Source organism: Xiphophorus hellerii, chromosome 12, assembly GCF_003331165.1.
Source record: "Xiphophorus hellerii strain 12219 chromosome 12, Xiphophorus_hellerii-4.1, whole genome shotgun sequence".
In the NCBI taxonomy this organism is placed as follows: Eukaryota; Metazoa; Chordata; class Actinopteri; order Cyprinodontiformes; family Poeciliidae; genus Xiphophorus; species Xiphophorus hellerii.
In genome coordinates, this window is record NC_045683.1 from 25401662 (window position 1) to 25424599 (window position 22938).

A 22938-nucleotide genomic window follows, 5' to 3' on the forward strand; every position below is an offset into this window, starting at 1 on the left:
CAATATTTGCAAGGTGAAGTTCAATGCAGGCGGATGAAGCGCATCTAGCTTGAGAAAGAACCTGGTTGAGCACACAATTTTTCTTAAGGCTAAAGAGCGCACAGCCGACAACCTCAGACCTACAACTGCTGTATTAGCCTCCGTTGGCACGCCTGCATCTGTCAGCGACTTTTCATCTGTAGTCAGCAACACGGACGAACAAATGTTTAATACACTTGGTGATGGCGACAGCGACATTTGCGATGCAAGTGAGGGGAAATGACAAGTAGGAATACAAGGAGCTGGATTTTAATTTGTGCAATAAGACAAAACACTCCGTTAGTCGCTCTGAAGAGTTTTCACTCTGCTTAATTCTCCCCCTTCAAAACTGTTAGTGGCAGCAGAAGTATTTCTAAACTCCTTAATGTGTTTTTCTCCAGCGTGCTGAAACAAGTGGGGGAGGGGCAGTACTGTTGCTTTACATAACGTACAAGCAAAGCAATTTTTTTTTTGTCATAGGAAATGTTTCCAAACCAAAGTTAATTTTCTTGTAAACGAAGGAAAGATGGGAAAAGTGGAGTGACGCATCACTCATACAGGTAGAGAAAACCTTTTCTGGCATATCATTTGCAGGACTGTAAAAGGCAAGAACAATACATGGAAAATGTTTGGCAAAAATGGAACAACGCAGATTTTTTTTTTTTTTAAATAAAAAGGTGTGAAATGAATGACAAAATCCAAAGAATGCAGCCTATAGTCTTCTGCAGTCTATGGATTTAGGCCAGTTATGCAAGTGCAGATTAAAGTCATCAGGTTTTTCTGAAATAATACTATTACTTAACTCACACAGAGGTATGACTAATACTGCCGGGCCGTGTCTTGCAGTTCCAACTTTTTATGCCAGTGTTCACGACCACCGCATAAATGTCTCATATACCATCCATCACTTTAGTGGTAAAAAGGAAAATCACATAATCACCAGGCTAACTTGTTTGCTTTAAAGCAGTCCTTCGTGACTGACACTTTATTGACGATTCAACTTGAACTGGAGCTATCGTAGCAGGCGAACTGAAAACCCCAAAGCGTCGATACCCGTTTTGAAGGTTATTTATGTATAACACGATCATATTTCTAGATGTTGGACTTTTTTGTTTGTTTTTTTTTTTTATTTTTAAAAACCCGAACGTTTTCAGAGGTGTAGCTTTTAGAGCTGGGCTGCGAAGCTACCAGGTCACTCTAGACAGAGATTTGATTTAGTGTCTATGTCAGTGGAATTAAACTGTTGTTTGAAGTCTGCCTGCTGCTCTTCTTGGCAGGCTGGAAGCTGTCTGTGCGCTCCGTGCTAGTATTTCCACAGCCATTCCTAAAATGGAGCGGGAGGGTGGCGGGGTGTAGAGAGGGGGTGGTGGGGGTAAGCGGATGAAATATTGGCTCGCACCGCTGAAGGCTGAGGCCCTCCGCTATGTGGAAGAGAAGAGAGCACAGCAGCGGAGTGAGGTGACTGGGTTCATTCGCCGCGCTGGCTGGGAGCCATCGACTTGCCTGTGGGTGTCTGTAGCAGTGCCAGTGCATGTGTTTAGCCTCTTGTCTGGAAGGTCCCATTCCACCTCAAAGTGGATGTCAAATTTCTCTCATTGTGTCGGCGCTCTCAGTTTTCCGTTCTTCGGTCTTGTGTAGATCTTGTGACTGCATTAAGCTTGTTTTCTTCCTTTAGGGAACTTCTCTGGACTGGATTGTCATCAAAGCGCAGCTTTCAACAAAGATTTTCTTTTTCTTTTCTTTTAGCCCTCAATTTTTCTTTATTTTGTTTTTTCCTCTAGAAATGATGCTTTTTGCATCAGCATAATCTACTGTTTTGTTTTACTTTCTCAGCTCTGAGAGGCTTTAAAGAAGTGTAAGCGTTTCCCAAAATATTTGAAGCCGAGTTTAGACTAAGCACAAAGGATGTTCTCTTTCTTTAGTCTGTGTGAGACTTTGAGTAGTGTTTCTCCCGTTTCGCGGCCTCTACGAGCCCATGTTTACAGAGCTCCTCTGTGTCTTAAAGCCAGAACCCTGTTCAGCCTTTCGTAATGGATCTCTTTGCATAACGGCAATCAAGTGACACTTTGTGTCTGTGACAGTTGAGCAGGAAGGAAGGGCATATAGAGCCCCTCTTTGTGCTTCAAAAAACTGTAAGCTAGACTGAGACAGTGGCAACTTGCACATTTGCACCCTAACCTTTGCATCTTATCTGATCTTACACTATAAAAACATCTTGTAGAGGGTATTATTCAATGTGTCTCGGTTGGGAAACTTTGAAAGAAATCACTGTGAGGGACTCTGACCTACTGTCGAAGATGCTGACCTTGCATTAGTACATAAAAATAAGTAAGAAAAGACCAGCATTGTTCTGGAGATTTGTTTTTAAAATTTAAGGTACTGTTAAACAGATCGTTGAATTGAGCAATCCACTAATAAATACTCCTTCATTATTACAGTTTACGTACTTTGAATATGGACTGCTATTATATTGGATTAGGCAAGTTTCACATACAAACACCAGTTTTAGCCGATTATGATTATTGATACTAACTGATAGGAATGTACCAACCGATGGATGTTAATCCGTAGTGCATTGGCAACCTTTAGGTCACTGTGCTATTTTAAATAATACTGCACTACAATATAATTTAGTTCACTTGTATATAAACAATCTCATTGTCAATCTGACTTAAATTCTTTTCCTTTCCTGACAAATTATTCTACATGTAAAGCAATGAGTTGATCTATTTCTCTACAATTCAATCTTTCAGAGATAAGAACACATTGCAGGCTGGAAGCTGCCTGCAATGAGTGGTTTCTCTTTTGTAAGGAGAAACCACTCAAATTTGCTGCTTATTAATCCATTTATTAATATGAAATTAATTCATATTAACACGTATTTACTGCTGAGTTCCATAAATAACAACCCAGACCCAGAATAAAAAGCCACAAAAATGTATAATTTGCTTTCATTGTTTAAAAAAGCTTTGGCAAGAAAAATGAACGAACCATCAGCTACTTAATCAACTAGTTCAGGCTCCAACAGCTCTAAGAGTTTTCAATTTTTTCTTTTCTCAACCTCCTGTGGAAAAGTTCTCGTCTTTTCTGATGATCTATTTAGCTCTCAGAGCATGGGGAATAGTAGAAAGCAGGGAGTCCATTCAATAATATCAGTGGCCTTGATTCTCTCTGTATTCAGTAATTGAAACGCCCGGATATTTGAATTTTCAGTCAGTTGGCTGCCAGCGGTGTCCAGGGGTCACCCGCTGGCAGCGTGTGCCAGTATTAACCCAGCATTGATACTGGATACTCTTCAATGCAAGTGCTGGCGCTGTGAGCCGTGTGTAGGCTGACACGGTCCATCAGCAACAGGGAGAGAATGTTTGGCATAATCTTGTTCAAAGTGGAATGGAAAACAACCCTTTTCTTCAGAATGACAGGAATGAAGAAAACTGGACAAACCCAAATGGAGGGTTTTCCCTCTCAGTTTCGAATTATCAAATGGTTCTGAAGAGGGCATTTTCCTATCCAAGTCCAGGATCCCCACAAAGTCCACATCACATCAGCAGAAGCAGCAAATCAGCAGCCAAAGCACACAGTGCTGATTGGGTTTGAGGTTTCTCACCCATCCTAATCAACATGAAGGATGTCTCATGCAGAATCATGGGGAGGGGGAATCCTCTGAGATTCTTGAAAATTCAAATATGAAAATTATTCTAGCAAAGAATATTTGAATTCGTCTGCTGCAAAATGCAAAACTTGTGGCCTAAAATGGGAGTAATGTCACATATTTGTGGGTCACGTTATTCTAAGCCTGTCGCATTAAGCAATGAATTAATCTCATGATAAATTAAAATGAGCTTTTGAAAGGCAATTTTGTTTAGAGACATCATAATCAATTTTGTTGATGGTTGTGGCTGAAAATACTTTATTTTCATTTTACTTATTGTATTGGGTTATATTTTATTTAGGCTATTGAAAATGTCTTCCAGTTTCAGTTTGGAGTGTTCTTTACAATTTATTTTTTTTGTGGGTGAACTTGCATTATTATGCCATTATCAACATATCACTTTAAAAGGGTCTTAATAATATTACCGTTTCTTGCAATAATTATGTCGTCCATCAAAAGTTGTCGTGACAGGCCTCCATTATGCTACATTTGTCTGTTGCCATGGAGAAGAATGATGTATTCCTCTCATAGCGGCCAGGCTGGCGCTCTTTTGAGCCCAACAGCTATCTCCCTTGTGTGCCTGCCTAGAAAGTAGAATGTCTGCAAACAACAACATTGTTTAGAAGGTGAAAATGTTTCATAGTGACTCAGTGTGTCTCAGCAACTGCTTTTTCACATAGCTGACAGATTAAACGGGTTTTGTCTGACATGCTTTTGCCTGGAGCAAGTCGTCGTCGTACCCTGAAGTGGAAGAATACCACAGGGTCTAAATTGGCAGATTTGCTGCATTCCGTTTAGCCTTCCTGTTATTTCCTTTATGGTCTCACTCTCCTGCATCCTGATTGAATCACAGATAAAGTTGCAACATCTCTTCAGAAATACAGTTTCTCTCAAAATAAATTTCTAGCACTCATCCTTTGATTTGCTTTTGTACGGAACTGACGATGAGTTGCATTGAATCCTCTTCTCTCAGCAACAACTTCCACACTGAGGAGTTTTGGTGTTACCTCATGACACTACGGTGCATTAACAAGTTGCAAAAAGATTGGATTTCTCGTGGCTAAGGGGCAAATTGTCAAGTAGGTCAAAGAGAGGCCAGTAGTTGTTTGTGTGCTATTGTGAAAAAGCTGAAATCGAGCTGAAACACCTCTATCTGGGTGTTGATTGTTTTGTAGGAAGCTTCTGCAGCAACCAGAAAAGTCAGAACCTTCTTGATTTCTCTGTGCAATGTCAAAGCTGGTTGTAGAAGCCATGTGGAGCATAGAGTGGCAGCGACACCTTTGGTTTCATGATTTGAAAAATACAGGGGTGAGAATACTTTTTGGCTTTTAGTCTGCGTATGATAATATCTGTTTTATAGTGTCCTGGGTTAAAATTGTCATCTAGCAAGACAGTGAAGGCTGAATTGGGAGTGGCAGCTTTTCTGTCACTGGGCAAAATTGCAGTCCACTTAAAACACTTGATTGTGCTGTCAAGACTTCAGGGAGTTAGTCTTTTGGCCCATATTTCTGTCATTCTGCCTCCTGTTGTGCGCCTCGCATGGCAACAAAACCTGAAGAGGGAGCGAGGCTTCGCTTGTCAGAGGCTGAAAGAAATGGCAGGAGTCCATATTTCTTTGTTGGCAAGAGCAGCAGGGACACGTCACAAGCCTTAGTCAGCCTGGTAGTACTATTACATACATGCATGCATGTCTGCTTGAGAGTGTCACGGCCACAAGCTGGACGACTCCGAAAATTGTCCTGTTAGTGAAATTGAACCCAATGAACATTTGTTTTAAAGGTTGCCTAGAGTTGAAATGATCTTCAGTTTATTGAAGTTTTTAAAAACATTACTCAGGGTATCTCATACTTATTATTGAGCACATATTGTTTCTATTCGGGGAAGATGCAAAAGCAAAGCATGAAGATTTCTTAAAGTGTGAAATGTTCAGTAGCAGGATGTATCAGTGATTTTCAGGAAGTACGGTGGGACTACGTGGTAGAAAGGAGTCCGGTCTCCTGCTCTGAAATTGGGTATAGATGCAATTCTATATTGAAATCCATTGTGCATTTAGGTTAATAATGGTTTGAAATTCGTAATATTACAGAATATGGATGGTAATTTGAAACTGTAGAGCAGGGACAAACGTTTTACTTATGCTAGCAAAAACAATGGCTGTTGCATGAAGGACAAATGGGAATCAATATCTGGTTTATTCTCTCTAAAATGTTGATTCACATTCACATCGCTGAATTTCAGTTCAGCAGCTCAATTCAGTTCTTTACATATTTCGAAATTTTTTTATAGGTTCTTTTTTTAAAATTTTCTTTCAAAAGCTAGCTATGAATTAAATCTTTTTGTGCGCTCTGTTGCACAATGGCTCTTATTTTAAATTCTTCTGTATTTTCTTAAGCCTGAAAATTTTTAAAATATTTTTTCTTTAAATATTCACTGTACCACCATGACTATGCAACTCCATTTTGAGATAATGGGGATGATATAATGTTGTACACATTAAAATCATACTATCTGACCTGATTTACCTACAGAGACATACCAAACAGAATGTTGTTCCTGATTTTCATTTTTTTCTAAGGCTTTGACCTGACATAATTTTTTTTTTGCACTATGTTAGTTTCTCTTTAGGAAATATGAGAGGATTTAAGAACACTGTTCAAAATGGTTGTGTCCAAAGTAATATTTGAAGTGGAAGCAGCTGACTTTAGTGCAGCATGTTTGACTAATATTGTACTTTAAAACAGTGAAAATATATTTGGAGGTGACATTTTTACTAGCAAGAGGGATTAGCATAGTTAGCATTACTTAAACAGTCTATGTGAACAGCCTGTGTAATGTTATTATCTTTGACATTTTTGAATGGCTGCCAATTAGAGGTGGGCGATATGGACTTATTATACATTCTGTGGTACTATTGTGACAACAATAAAAGTGACAATAAGAGATATTTATTACTGCTTTTCTAGGCAATTATATGACGGTGACTGCATATTGTCATTCCAATCATAGCACCACAAACACAGAACTGCTCTTGAAAAACATACCGGTTTGTAATGCGCTTCTTTAGAACACCAATGTCATAAACTGTGATTTGTATTACAAAACTGCTCACTGCATTTAATAATACTGTAAAATGTATTTATATTTATTGATATCCGCAATAAAGAAAGAGTGGAGAAAATAGTAAAACTAACTGTCCCAACAATACAGACAGTTTTGGAGGGTGATTTAAACATCAATAATTTACATTTATTGTGCTGGCGATGAATCAAAATTCTAAAAGAATTTCTCCCATTGACAATTTAGTTGATTTTTTTTGTTTGTTTTTTTCCAAATTTACTAAGATAGCCTTGGTGTTTTTACATAATCTGTACATTTTTGTTAAACAGTAGCTCTCTCTGTTTTAAGTCTGCAAACTTTGTAAGGACCTTTTTCTGCATCTCGGTGGAATCACGTAGGTGCAATCACCTACGTTTTGTGCTTGACACAGTAAAATCAGAAGTTTTAGTCTTTTTAAGTTTTGCCACTGACATCCTTCTCACTAGTGCACCTTTTCTTAAACATGTAGTTCTGAATGGGTTAAAGGTCAGAGCCTGGATGTTTATCTTGCTCACTGCTTGATGAACCACTGAACCAAGCTGAGTGCTTGGTTCAGTGGTTTAGATAATGTGTAGTAAAAAAAAATGGCCAGGAGGAAACTCTGGCCAGGAGTTTTATTTTTTATTTTTTATTTGCTCTGATTTCTGTCTGTATTTTTGCTTGATATCTGCGTGACCCAAGTGATCTTTGCATGCAAGTCTGCAGTTTCAGGATAGTGGGCCATTCATCAGGCAGTAGCGGAGGGGTTGAGCGTAGCAGGTGCAGGGATTTAGTCCTCTATCTTCGAAGCGGTGGAAGGGGGAAGCAGCTGTGGTAGGAAGACGATGATTCTCCGATATTTGGTGTAGATAGTCACGCACACTTAAACCTCGAGGTGGTCAGCTGGTACTTGCCAGGTCGCACTAAGATCTTGCTCAACTTTAACAGAAGGCTTAATAGCTTTATGCCTTTCATGTCATTGTCCACAATGCTTTATCCGAACTGGTTTCTCAATTCTGTTTTTTGTTTTTTTCTTACCACAGGTTGCAGGCTAAAAGATACGGCCCATAATGCATGGCACTTTCTTGACAGCCACATCCTCTCCCTGCTTGTAGAGGAAGCGGCGGTGCCAGCATGTCCTCTCATCCCCAATCTGTGCCGCCAGGACGGAGAACTGTGGACTCACGGCACCTCCACAACCCTGCCACGCTATCCCTGCAGCTGCAGCGGCCACACACGGTAAGGGGCTTTTCACCCACCTCCAGCAGTTGGAAACATTTGTAGAGCAGAGAAGGAGTGGGTGGCGGGGTCTCTCTCTCTCTCCTCCTCACCTCCATTGAAAATCTAGAGAGCAAAGTGGTTCTCTAAATCAGAGAGGGCCTCAGTCCAACAGAAGCATTGCTAAGTTTAGAAGGCGGCACACCGGAACGGTTTCCCCTCATTAAATGTTTTGGGTTTAAAGTTCATGTTGTGAAGTCGCGTAAAGGCCTTTCTCTATGTTTTCACAATCCTAATTATCAGGATTATGTGCAGACCAGCTTCAAAAGATCACGCCTCTTGTTGAGCTGTGAATGCATTCATGAGCTCCAGTGTTGCCGAGACTTGCTTTGTTTTTGCATGACAAATCGTTATCCCCCAGGATTCCTACAGTTACACCTGTTGCTAATCCCACCGCTCCCACTTGTCATCACATTCACAACCAGATGCGGGTTGATGGGCTGTGTCCTGCAGCCCAGGAATGGCAAAGGCACAGGTTTACAGTAGCTGCATGTTTCACCCCACTTATTCAAGAAGCCAGTGGATAAAAGAAAATTGGAAATAGCTAAACCTTGAGTGAGAAATGTCTCTGGCTTGAGAATATATGTCATAAAACATGTAAAGAGCTTACAGAAATAAATATATGTAACTGGAATGATTTTCATAAAGTTATAAACTGTATTAATTCTTCATGTGTTCCAGGAAGTGGGACTGGTTGACTACCACTCCCATCACGCCAGGGACTACAGCTCTCACCTGGCTCAGCCACATCGCCGCCGGCCTTCCTTACTTTCAGAGTTCCAGCCTGGGAATGAAAGGTAGAAACGGTTTACTCATTAAGTTCATTGAAATGTATTAATACTCCTTGTATTTTACAACCACAAATTTCTATGTGTTAGCAGGTAGAATCCAGACTAGAGTTGGGCACCTCTTGCTTGCTTAGATCAATGCATATTCATTTGTTAGAGACGTTCCCCAAAAGACTTTCAGCTGTAATTGCAGTGAAACGTTTTATTTTAGAAAATTGTGCATGATGGCTGCCATATCACAATTCTGTTTGTGTACATCAGTTGAAGTTTTAGTAAGAAGTTTACATTTGTTGTATACCAACAAGTGGTAAAGTACAATGGCTGTGATTACAGATACGTGTCGAAAAGTTTTAATGTCATGATAAATTTATTGTCAATTATTTCAGAAAGTGAAACTTGTATATTATACAGATTCATCACGCGTCGGGTGAAATATTTCAAGTCATTTAATTCTTGAAATTTTGATGATTATGGCATAGAGAAAATAAAAACATTCAGAAAATAAGAATTTTGTTAAAAAAAAAGTTGAATTTGAAACTTGTGGTGTCAACTAGTTAACTGAGAACGCCTGCAAAGTTTTCCTGCACCTCTAAATAATCTGGGGAAAACTGGACACGTGTCCAGAAGACAGTCATTGACACTCTCCATAGGGAGGGCAAGCCTCTAAAAGTACTTTACTGATTGATCCATATTTGTAATGTAATTTATGAAACCAACTGCATCTTCACTGTTTCAAATATCCATTAATTCACGGTGTATGTGGTGTTTATTTCTGTTCCCACCGAGTTTTTTTTTTTTTATCCATCAATAATTGTTCTGAAGAGAAATGAATGTTTTATTACACAACGTCGATGCAGCTGGTCAGAAATCAACTTGCTAAAATAGCAAGCTAAAATTTTGCGATTTGCTTTGATTTATTTCTAGCAAATCAGTTCATATTTAGGTTTGCCTGCTGAACGAAGAGCCTCATCCCATCTGCATTTTTCTGCAGCATTGTTCTACCAAAGCCTCTGCCCGTTAACCCTCCGCCTTCCCCAGAGTAATCCTTATGTAATTGGTAGCCGCGAGCTGTTCTCCTTTCATAATGTTGTGTCAAACGCTTCTGCAGGGCAATGGGGGCCTGAAGAGATTTTCCATCTTCAGTAAACCAACTGTAAATCGCGAATGAATAGTACTTTGTTTCTGCATACCCGGGGCTTGTACCTGGCAATGTTCTGCGCCGTTTAAATAGAGATGGGTTTTTGAGGGCGAGACTTGATGAGCACCTATGAATGATTCATGTGCAGGATGTGAATTTTGCATGACTCGCAGAGAACACGTCACAAGAAAATGTCTCCTCGGATCAGTTTTTCTTTCCCCCTCAATATTTTCTTGCATGCATCAAAAGACGCTAGGTGTTCAGCAAGCGATGAGCTCCGAGTATTGTTTTCACATCCAGGTGTTGGAGCAGTGGCTGCTTTTCAGGAGCGAGTCCTCCAGGATTGATGGCAGTTGTAGCAGCAGATGGTAGAGTGACTCTGTAGCAACGTAGGGCTGTTGTGTTGATGTCTTTAAGCACCAGACAGGATTATGGTCTGAATTTTAATACACAAATCTGTACACCAGTGATACTTAATGGCTATTAGCCTAGCCCGTCAGCATGTTAATGCTGGGTCTCAGCCCCCACAGAGAGAAAACACACACCATACTTCAATTGCTACCCAAGAGCTTCTGATTCACAGACACACTTCATTCAGTCCCTTGTGCTTTGGCAGCCTCCCAGAAATGACTCGGTCCATGTTTCTGCACTACAGATGTCTTCCTGTAACTTCTTCAGTGAAGCACGGAATTAGCTTTTTTTTGTAGATGAAAGAAAACCATCATCTATATATCTATATATATATATAGATATATATATCTATATCTATAGATATATCTATATATATATATCTATATATAGATATATCTATATATACGTATATATAGATACTGTATATATGAGTGCATACCTCTAGTCCACATTTCTTTGTAGAAACTATGAAAAAGAGCCCCAGTTATATGCTGGCAGGCGTCAGGGGGTGGGCAGTCTTTCAGAAGAATGTCTTAGGCTTTCACCATTCCTTCAGAAAGCTTAGTATCCAAACTGAAGGCCACATTCTGTGTTTTCATTCAGACTCTGAATTCTGCTGTAATTCTGGCCTTGGCAATCCTTTAGACTTTGCTTTGCTTAGATGTGTGCTTGTCTTTTTTTATACATCTCAGTAACTCTCTCTCTCTCTCTCTCTCTCTCTTTACTTGAACTACTCTGATTGTTGTTCACATAGAACTTTCAAAGATCTTGGTCTGGGTTTCTCTGCGAGGATTTTCACCTCCTCCCTGCCCGTCATGCGCAGAATGCAAAACAGCAATGTGCTACTTTGCTAATGTTTGAAATGTAAGCTAATTATAGGCCAGAAACCCACAACAGAATAATCTCTGTAGTGCTCCTTGGTATGTTTCATCTTTATCCTCACTCCAGTCAACTTTCATGACAACCTCTTCATATCCAATGAATATCATCCATGCCTCCTGAAGAGAAGGCTAGCCTTTTTTTTTTTTTTTTGCTGGTACTCTTGAAGTAACTAGGGATATTGTAAACAAATTTCCTTCTTAAACCAAAGAGATGCCACTTTTTAATGAATCCTGAAACTTGTGACATTGTTTGTAACTAATTTAGTTTGTTGTTTTGCTGAACCTTTTTATTTCTGTTTTCGTTTAAATGCTAAGTTACCACAACTAAAATCTTCTAAATTGTAGTATGATTCCAGGTTCAGACTCGCAGTGGTGCACTTGACTTTTTCAGTTGGGTGTGTCCACATATTTCACAGCTTACATACGTACACAATAGACCTGTGCAATGTGGCTTAAAAGACTATTGCTGTATGACGGCACAATTTCCGGGCAACAAACAAGACATTCCACAGACAGCTCTGCTAATCCCCCTCATTTGCTTTTGCTACACTTCTTTAAATTGCAGTATGACTACAAAGCCAACCTGAGAGTTGTTCTGAGTTGGGAATATGATCCTTTGCCATTATGATCAATGGGAAAGATGGCTTGAACTTCCTCCTTCTCTTTCTGCTCTCCAACATCAGTCCCTATGTAGTTCTTTCCTACAACACTGTTTTTTATCTTTAAAAATCACATTTTTCTTTCTTGTTTAGATTGACATTAATGAAACAAGGTTTCTCACCAGTGTATTATAAGCCTGGCGGGCCACCAAGCTTTACTTGCCCCTACCCCTAGACTAAGTGTTGATTTTATTTATTTATTTATTTATTTTTCTATACACCAATGACAGTGATGGCAAAGACAAGTTAAGCTAGGTATATATATGTACTCCTACCGCTGGGCTTAGCTAGATTTCTTGGGGAAATCCTGTTTAATCAAACATTTATCAATAACATTTTGTTTCACAATTGTGTGCGAAATCCATCACCATTATCAGTTTCTAAGGTTTCTAAAGCTGTGTGGAAAATATCTAAAATATTATACACTAGGTATTTGCCCAAATAATATTTTTACGGTACGATAACTCGTTCTGAATGATATTTGAAAATTTTTCATGCCGATTTTTGTAGATATTGCCACAATGGTATCTATGAGAATATATATTCTTATTTTCTTCTTCTGTGCTTCAATCCCTCTGTGACCATTGACTAAAAGTTACTTTAGCATAACACTTGAAATACATTAGCATACAATTATTGTATCCAGGCATTTTCTAATTGAAGTGACTAATATCTAATGATATTAATATCTGGATGAAGATGCATATTTGCGACATATCATGCAGCATTAACAGTAATTTTATCGCAGTTTTACAGTTATAGTTATGACTTAAAACACTTATTTATGCTGCTGCAAAATTGATACAGTATTTTGACTATTCATTTTAAATATGTTAAAATGTTTTTAAAAAACATGGTTAAAACACCTGCTGAAGCATCTATTGCACATAATATGTCTTTTTTGCTGGTTTAAAGATCAACACTGCTAGTATTAGAAACTGATATTAGCATGGTTCATTAGTCAGATTGTCTGCTGACTAATAACCTGCAGTCAGTTGCTGAGCAGACGTGCATTACTCAGCAGATGTGGCTATCTTTATAAGAGTAATGGGAGTGGCTCTTTGAGCTTCTATAATACGCCTGTCGGCTGCATCCATTTTTTTGCAACTAGAAGTATTTCCAAACAGCCTGATTTAATTTCTTTATAAGTGTGGGAAATGTTTAGAAACCTTTTTTTTTTTTTTTGTAGCCAGCTGGCCGGCAGCAGTTGGGGAAGGTACATGCTGTGACTTTGTTCTCCATATTACTGGAGCAAATGCCTCTGTCGCATCAATAAGTAGACTTTAAGTCGGCGAAGCAACATGATGGAAAACCTGAGAGCTTTTTGAAGCAGTAACTCGCTGAAACCTCAGGATACCTCGAGATCGGTAACCGGTCCAATCCTAATGATCCATCGAGGCTCCATTTCCTTTCTCCATCTCTGCCCATAAACCACAAAGCATCCCAAAATCAGATTGATTTCCACAAAAACATACATAATTTATTTCTTTATTTAGTTTTTATTACCACACAGAACCTGAAACCATTATTGTCCTCTGGTAGTAGGCTATTGGGCCATTTGGTACTTTCCTGTACTTTCTTTGTAAGGTTTCATTCATTCCAGCTGTGGCTACCTCAGCCAGGCATCTCTCGCTCTGTTAACCATCCCTGGGTTTACACACAGCTGCAGAGCTACTCCTCTGGGGAGCAGTGAAGGGATCAGCCTCCACACAAACACTATAAGGCTCTCACAACAACAGGCTGCTGTCTACACAAACCGTCTCTACTCTTGCCACAGCGGGGCCCGAACCAGTAGGAAAGTAATGGAACTGTTGAGGGAAGTTGTGATGAGCCCCCCGCGCTCCCTTCTCAAGATTTGCCCCCAGCTTCCACACACATCTTTGTCTCGTCCTCCAGACAAATCCTCCCCGGGGCGAGATTATTCTGCATGCTCACAGGAGGTAGAGGGAGATAGATCGGGGGAGCTGGAGTTGGGTGATGTGATTATGTAAGTGCCAAACCTCATATGGAGATGCAGAAGTGTTCCAGCAAATGAGTGAGAAATTACTGTCAAAAGCGGGGAGGCAACTACCATGTGTACCATGTTGGTAAAGGACATGGGCCAGATCTTTTTAAGATTTTATCTTTGGGTTTAAAGTGCCAGAATGTAGCTTTTATTTAAAAAAAAAAAGAAAAAAGCTTTTTACATATATATTAAAATTGTCACCATGTAATCTGTGAAAAAATTGATCTCCTCCACTTCCTCCCTGAGCTAGTGTTGTCTGAAGAAATGGACCGCTCCTGACCAAAAACAATCAGACCAATCAGAGCCAGGAGGAGGGTTTTGGCACTGTCAATCAAACTTGTGTACACGCTGCTAAATGTGCTAATGACAAACAACTTACTGTTACAGGAGAACCTCACTGGTGGCCATGCTAACTAGCCTTAGCATTCATGACGGATAGCAGATAGCAAAGAGGATACAGGGGGAGGGAGCGAGCAGCATGCACATGGCCATGATTGACAGCGCTAAGACCCTCCTCCTGGCTCTGATTGGTTGTTTCTAGTTTGCACTGGGAGAAGTCAGGGGAGCTCTTTTTTTTTTTCTTCTTCCCAAAAAACAGAAACAAAAAAACATATTTAATTTTTTACTAAAGTGACGCACTGATGCTTTACTCAAATTGTGCATTAGATTAATACACACAGTGAACACTTTCACAGTCCCTTTGGTTGCACGTTCTTTGTAAATGTCTCCCAGTTTTTTTTAGGGGTTATTGATTATTACACATTCCCATCAATAACTGAACTCCACAGAAATGGGTTCCACACACAGAACAAAACCACAGACCAGACCACTTTGTGCCTGAACCAGCAATGATGGTTGTGTTCATTCTCTTCTTTTTACAAGCCGCCTCCAATTTGACACCGACAGCAAGGGCTTTGACCTTATAGCTTCTGTCTCCTGGGTGGGGTTGTGGGGAACAAAACGCCGTTTAACAAGTGGCTTAATGAAAGTTTCACCGTCTATTCATCAAGTGAATTTTAACATCGGCGTAGAACTCCTTTTCATTGCTTACCTTAATTTACTTTTGGTTATTTTTCACCTGGTTCCTGTTGATTGTGCCGTGACTGTAATTTAACTGAAGTAGGTGTCTCACTGGGAGTCATGACTACATTACAAGGGTTTTGTCTAAGAGAAGGCATTTGCTGATGCAGAGTCCTGGTCTGTTAAATCATTCAAATAAACACTAAGTATATGCTTGGTTTTAAACCAGGGGTGTTCTAACTCTTAAGTCATTTGAAAATATAATTGAATACACTCTGCTACATCCCTGCTCAACATGCTAAGTTGACGTTGAGAACGACTGGCAACAAAAGCTCCCTGCCATGCCTCTTCTGTCATTTCATGACAAGAAAAGTTGCAAAAAGACAAGTTGGATTTATGATCTTTCTGCTGTAGAACACAACAAAATAACTCTTCTCCTGAGAAGCCAGTCTTGGATGAACAGTAACAGAAACAAACACTGGTTACATCAGACTAGCTCACCATTTGTTCCCTTTTTTCACAAACGACACATCAGTTCGGTACAGTGGGCCGTGATTTTATTTTATTTTTTTAACATAGGTCTATTATGAAATGCCATCCAGCTCACTTATGTGGTGTTTTTATTTTAATCGTAGTTTAAGCTGCAAAACACTTCTGACTGTATTCAGAAAGAATACTCATCCACAAATATAACCGCATCTCTATGGCAACGCTAACGTTCTGCGCAGCTTGTGTCCAGCGCCTATTAGTTGTTAATTATTAAAAAGCAATAACCAAGCATAAAAACCTTTTTGCTACAACTGTCTTATCTTCCTTTCAGAGGACAAGAGCAGCACATCCGTTACGAGCACATCTACCTGCCAGAGGCCCCCGGCCAATCAGAGGTGGATTATGCAGAGATCAAACGTCCTCGTTTGGAGATGGGATCGGACTCTCTGATGAGGCCTTTGTCCCACCGGCAGCCGTTACCTCTCGGAGGGGCTGAGGACATGACGAAGGTGAGTGACGTGTATAACGTGTGGTAGGCAGTATCAATTTAGTGTATCATACTGAATTTACCAGTAAGAACTGATATTAACCAAATTACATTAATTTGGAGGATTTGAGACTTAAGGATGCATTCACAACAGCCCTGTTTAGTTTGTTTTAATCAAACTCTAGTTCATTTGCCTAGAAAGTCTGGTTTGTTTTGGGAGTTGTGAATATCTAATCAAACTCCAAAAATGCAAACTCTGGTTTGCCTACAAACCTTGGTCGTTTTGATTGAAGTGAACTCTGGCGCATATTTAGACCCCAAGCGGACTTGAAACCGCGCCAAAAAGGGCATTCTGGGTAATAACAACAAAACAATCACGAGAGTCTAGCGCTAGCGGGACAAATGGCTTGTGGTCTTTTACCAGAACAAAAGAGGAATCCTACACCCGCTAAAATCTGATGCTATTACATTTTGCGAAGAAAGAAGTCGCGCTCGTGTCTTCTGAGGTTTTTGTGTTGTTTCCTTCAGCGGTTCTTGGTACAGCGCCACCACAGGCGAGGATAGGAACAGGTTTCTCAAAGGGGTTTGGATCACTTGACACAGTGCAGTGCGAAAATGAACTGCACCACGTAACAAAGATTGCAATTTTGGCTGCCAGTTGAACTGCGTCTACCAGACTATCAGGTCTGAAAACACCCTACAAGATGATCCTTAGAAGTGATAATACAAAGTTTAGATTCTGCCTCTTCTTTTTTCCCCCTGAAATATAATACCGTATCTGTTTAAGATTTAACTTACTTGGAAAATCCGACTAGACTCTTTAAGAAACCTAAAGGATTTCATTAGACTTGTCACAGCAGGGGATGCAGAAGAGGATTCTGCTCTAAATCAGAGATGGATCTTTGGAGCAGCAGGAAAAACCAAGGGAGTTGTGAAACGGCAATTAATAAATAATAGAGCTGACCTAGATTTCAAAAGACTGAAGGGGATGAAACTGCGAGCAGCAGATCAGAACGACTTGCTTGCCGTGTGGAGCTGCTTGATTGTGAGGCCTCCCTGACATGACAGAGTGGCTCAAACTGCCAGGAGAGGCAGACCGCCAGAGAACGGTAAATAGATACAGTAATAACGAAGGAGGGGGAGGGGAGAGTATTCAGGAATCCTTGTGCTTTCCCTTAAAGCAGCAAGAGCTGTAAACCTGTTACATAAGTGGAGTCAGATGCAATCACTGCTTGGAACAAGCGCGCAATACAATAGCTTGATAGAATGCAGGAAGCAACGTAAAGAAATGGCAAAGGGCAAGCGTAGAGAGGCATAGATAATGGGGGAAGGGGAAAGGGAGGACTTGGAGACTGAGGAAAAGAGGGAGTGAGCCAGTAGTATCTGACAAAGCTGATGCCTGGAGCATGACTCATATAGAATGGGAAACAGGCGGCCAGAAGCAACAGCTCTGTTGCTGTACGCCAGAATCTACAGGCAGAGACAGTCTGCTGCTATTTGCACTTCAGTTTCAAATGTTTTTTTAAAAAAAACTATTATTAATACTTTTCAAATAATCTCAACTGAGAAAAAAGGTGAGGATGAGGTAGAGATGTTGACTGGACTCCCTGCTGACTGCTTCACATTAAGTCGTTGCACTTTGAATTCAGAACATGGCTCAGATGCACAGGTAAACATGTTGCTCCCTCTTTGGTTGAAAATACCAGTCAACAAAAAATGGATAACTTTTATTGTTTATCCTTAAATACATTTTAACCTCCTTAATTACATTTAGTTGAGTTTTCAGAAAACTAGTCAAGGCTGGAACTATAAGCAGAAGTGAAACGTTTTAGGATTTCTAATACGTCCTCAGATGTTTTCCGGGACGCTGAGTTTTAACACGGGTTATGAGAACGGTGCCTTGATTCACACTCAGGGTTGTCAGATTAGACAAAGTCAAAACATCCCGCGAGTGCTTTTTCCCAGTTTGACTGTTTTTTGTTCTTTTTTGCGTGTGTTTGTTTGTTTCTGACTCACTGGCTTTGGCAACTGTGGGCTTCTTAATCTAGGACAGCCGCTCAACATCCTCTGGCTCTGACATTTTCAATCACAGCAGGTCTACAAGGCTGTAATGCTGCCTGCCTAGTCCAGATTAGCCCACTTACATAACCTTCATTTCAGATATTTAAAAATAACGCAGAACAAAAGCCAAGCTGGATGGCTCTCACTCCTACACGCACACACAGACACTCGTATGGAGGAACGGCTCCATCATGGCCTCATATATTTATAACATCAGAACAAACACGAACACAGTCGTTCATCAGGAACAAATTAATTCTTCCCCTCCCGCACAAGCGTGCCCATTACATTGTTTTGCATTTTGTCCATTCACTAACTAATATTGTTGTCATCTTTCATGAATTAATGCTTTGTCACATGTACACACATCTTAATTAAATCTTTGTAACACAATTTGAGAGTAGGGCTGCAACTAACGATTTGTTTTAGTAATCGATTATTCTGATGATTATTCGGTAAAAAATGGCACATTCTGCAGATTTTGAATTCAGCTACTTAAGCAATTTTAAATTTAATATTGGAAATACATTAAGCAATAGAAATATACAAATTTCTTTTTTAATCACCTAAAATGCAATAACATAGCATTCCTTCAGTTTCGCTTGGTCAGGTGTAGCAAAGGATGCATCTGTATCTAAAAAAACAAATACTTGTAACATTTCTGCTTAACTTAGCCTCTGTACAGTGGAGGTTGTTCTTTTGATTACCTTTTTCAAAAGGTGTTTAATAAGTGGAAAGCAAAAGATGATTAATAGGAGATTTTCTTTTCCAGAATCTGAACCAGATGAAGCTAAAAATGCCACTTAAGGAGTTTTGGGTAGATCGAAACAAATGTTTCTTAAATGCAAAATGTAAACATTTTTGTAATTTAATTACTGCTTTGCGTATGGTCTTTCAGTAAATGGTCTTTGTCTGAGTTTGTATTCACCAGTTAACGATTATTCAATAACTAAATTAGTTGACGATTTTTATCAATTATCGATTCATCACAATTTATCCGATTAATCGTTTCAGCCCGATTAGAAAGCCTTTGCGTTATTGATTTACAAACAAATGTGAGAACTTCTTTTCCAAACCTTGACTCAATTATTCAACACAGACTACAGATTCTTTAAAACATATCTTCCTGTTTTTGAGACCGTTTCTCTATTTGTGAAAATCTCTTTTGAGCCCGATGTAATGTTTATCTTTGCTATGTTGGGGTTCACAGGAGCGTGGAAGTGCCATTGGGAAGCTGGAGCCCATCTCGCCGGTGAGCCCAGTTCACATGGACACCGACTTGGATCTGGTTCCGGCTCGATTCTCCAAGGAGGAGTTGATTCAGAACATGGAACGTGTGGACAGGGAGATCACCATGGTGGAGCAGCAGATCTGCAAGCTTCGCAAAAAGCAGGTCCGTGCTCCGTGCGATCTGGCGGTAGTTGGAGATCATCCAACTACCTCACCCAACTCAATTTCATCTCTGTGGCAGTTTTAGTGCCACAGAGATTTTTCTTCATCCTTTCGTCTAGTTTTAATATTCAGCAATAAGATTTATTTTAGTGATTGTTTTTTTTAGCAACTTGAAAGCAGAAAATTTGTTGAAATCTGTTGTCTTTCTGATCTATTTTCATTAAACAGTTATTCATTTTTTATAATTATGGCCTTGGCAGGAGTTCCTAAATCATAAGATAGTCGTATTTTAAAATGTGATATTATTTCTAATTTGGTGAATAGCCTGTGAATTGAGTAGATTTTTTTTTTTACACCATTTGCCTATTTCTGAGCTGGGTTTGGAGAGGAATAGAAGTATTTATTTTCCATGTCTTGTGAACTCTTTGTCTTGACTTTTTTTTTTAAAGTGAAATCTTTTTCCAGTGTGATTGCCCTTTCAGTCATTAACCGCCATTTTGATCCATAATGATTTTATGTTTTTGATCAACCTAAATTATGCTGCAGTTTATCCTAAGCACTATTTATGACGGAAAACTCAACAACCTGAACAACCTATTAGAATTGACAGGGTAACACTGTGGAAATGCTTTTTTTCCCCTCAGTAGGGACATTTAAGCTGGTCAGTCTTGATGGGAAGATAGGTGGAAAATCAAGGAAGCAATCTAGTTAAAGGCTGCAAAAGACTTGAAACCAGGGCAAGAAGGTCACCTAACTCCAGCACAATGTTATGGCTTAGATAAAAAGAGTGGCTCAGTCAAAGTCAGGGGCTTTATATGTTGTTCAACTTGCGCACTTCATCTAGTTTCACTCAGTTTGAGTGATTTTGGAAAGAGGAATAGACAAAAATGTCACTCTGTAGGTGTGATTGTAGGATCTAGATTGGACTTTATGACAAAATGTGGAAAAGTTTAAAGGGTGTGATTACTTTTGCAAAGAACTGCAGAGTGAATTTCTGCATTCAAGCTTCTGTGGTTTGTTGCTCGCTGTACTTTGTTTATGCTGAACAATTTTCGGCATCTGCTTTTCTTCCCTCTCTTCCTTTTGCTTTTTTTCTTTTGTTACGGAGAAAAATCAGTTAAATATATATGAAGCTATAAATAACGGCTTCCTTCAGGGAGCCGAAGCATGGTGAACATTTTGTTACTGTGAAGCCGCTCATATCCCCGCCAGACCTGCCACGCTGACTCCCAGTGGGCTGCGTGGGGTTTTTATAAAGAAGCTGTATGAATAAGCCGGCTTTCATCCATGCAACTTACGGATCCATCAAATATGCTGTTACATCAGACTACTACTTTCTAAAAAATAAAGAGATAAAAATAAATGCATAAAAGTGAAATAAATACAGCAATAAAAATATGTCAAAATACAAATAACTAAATTCATAAAAATAGAATAAATTCGTGAAAATTAAATACATAATTATATATGTAAAAATAGAATTAAAAAAATTGTGTATAAATGCAGATAGGTAAATATAAAAATAAATCTGTAAAATACAAATATATAAACATAAAATCAAATATGGAAAAATACAAGTAAACATAAATATCGAATTTAAAAAACCTGTAAGTAAATACGTAAAAATAAAATTATCTGTAAAAATAAGAATAAATCTGTAAAATAAAAGAAATTAAAATTAAATGTAGAAATACTAACAAATATGTAACAATAAATACATAACAATAAAAGGCGCAAAATAAATAAGAAAATACAAGTCAATATTTAAAAGAAAATATATGTAAAAATAATTTTAAAAATTTATGTATGGGGGGGGAAACTGCTTAATGCACTCATTAGGGAAAAAAAAATCCAGTTAATCCTTCAAATGCAGCTTTGGCACTCTTGAGGAATGACAGATATAGATGTGATTACACCTATTCGAAGTGTTGCGTTCCAAAGATTTCACAAGAAAAATCTATCTGCTGTGGTTATTGGGTTTAGCTCACATTCAAGGGCGCCACCTACATTTTCACAACGTTACCAAGTTAAACGGCACGTACGCTGTATGCCGACCGACCCGTTTTGAAGTCTGGTTTCACATCTAATTATTCCGAGCACAGAGAGGAACACCTGAGAAGGAAAAGCAAGTAAGCCCTGTGGAGAGGTTCATCAAAGCTTGGTGGAGGAGAGCAGAAGCCAGGCAGAACTTGGACTAAGCCAGGAGGAACTCTTCAGACACTTGAAAGCCGCGGGGCCCCCACTGTAGAGGGCCAAACTTGACCTCGGACATTCTGCCTGGGTCGCTGTTGGAAGCCATGTCTCTGCCTGGGATGGCACTGTTTTTCTCTTATAGAACTGCTAATTTCAAAGTTAATGTTGAGTCCTTCTATCAAGAATGGACTTTAGAAACATACCAACAGGAATATATCAGGTCGTTCAAGAATATTTACGCTTTAACCAAAAAGATGAAACGAGGAATCGTTTTCTCTTTGGTGAATAGAAGAAACGTCTTGATTCTGAAAGCTTTGAATGATTAAAAGCTGCTCTCAGAACAAATCTGCATCCCCCTCTCAGGTTCCCGTAATGGAGAATGTTTTTCCGGATATTATTACAGTCCAGCTCGGGCTGAGCGTTAAAACATCTGCACTAATTAAGTGGCATGATAAACTATTTTTTTAAAGAGTTCTGGCAGATTAAGTGAACGGGCAGGAGGCAGAGGTTAGGTTACAGCCAGTGTGTCAGCCAAACTCATGACGGTTGGTTTATTTTATTTTATTCTGAGGTGGGTTTGGAAAGGGAATGGGGGGTGTCTGAATTTGCTTGACCAGATGCTTAACTAGGGAAATCATGGCACAAGATGAGCCAACCTACTGTGCTTATGTGTGGACCATCTTGAGGCCACCATTACTCCACCCTCCTCTGAAGGCTAGTGTAGGTTAGCTGTTTTTACAGCGCCCTTTTGCCTCATTTCCACTGGTCGGGTCGGTTCGGTACAGCGTATTCCGAAGAGCATTTCCGCCACCAATTGAACTTTCAGACGTGGTTAAACCTAAACGACTAACATGGCGTCACACTAACACGACAGTGACTGTGACGCTCTAGTATGTCTCGTTTTTATGTCCGCCAATCAATGAAAAGTGTTGTGTGAGGCCAGTGGCTTCGCCCTAACCACACCGTTCCTACAACTGAAGGGAACCCAGAAACGGTGTGCGCCGTTTTTACAATGGAAACTGATAAAATGGCGTACCGCTCAGTGGAAACGAGGCATTTGACACCCAAACTCAGCCTCCACATAACTGGTCACAGCTGATTACATACACTCTGCTGCTTTTTTCCCCCCAACCCACAGCTTACAGTAAATGCATCCAAATATTTTCTGTGAGTATTTCTGAAGGTCACTTTTCATTCAACGTTTAGTTAAGCAAATCCTTTTTATTTTACACCATTACAGTATGTTCGATTAAATGTATGTTCTGAAGGTTTCCATGTTGTAGTGGAAAAAAATTGTTTTTTTGGGGTACATAAAAGTTAAAATATTAAGACAGTTCTTCATTTTAATGATTGCACACAGAGTACAGTGGAAGCCTGATTCACTGGCATTA

The 22938-nt window shown here is 39.5% G+C and overlaps 1 protein-coding gene across 3 annotated transcripts in view; it reads left to right on the forward strand.

Annotated features, from left to right (window-relative positions):
* The window catches only part of ncor2 (nuclear receptor corepressor 2), a 109639-nt gene that overhangs the window by 22106 nt on the left and 64595 nt on the right, over positions 1-22938 (forward strand). For all 3 annotated transcript variants that reach the window (XM_032577653.1, XM_032577652.1, XM_032577654.1), the window contains exons 2-5: positions 7789-7984; positions 8705-8820; positions 15746-15923; positions 19173-19355. In XM_032577653.1, coding sequence (XP_032433544.1) covers positions 7880-7984; positions 8705-8820; positions 15746-15923; positions 19173-19355 — 582 coding nt within the window. In that variant the 5' untranslated portion in view covers positions 7789-7879. The remainder of the gene's footprint in view (positions 1-7788; positions 7985-8704; positions 8821-15745; positions 15924-19172; positions 19356-22938) is intronic.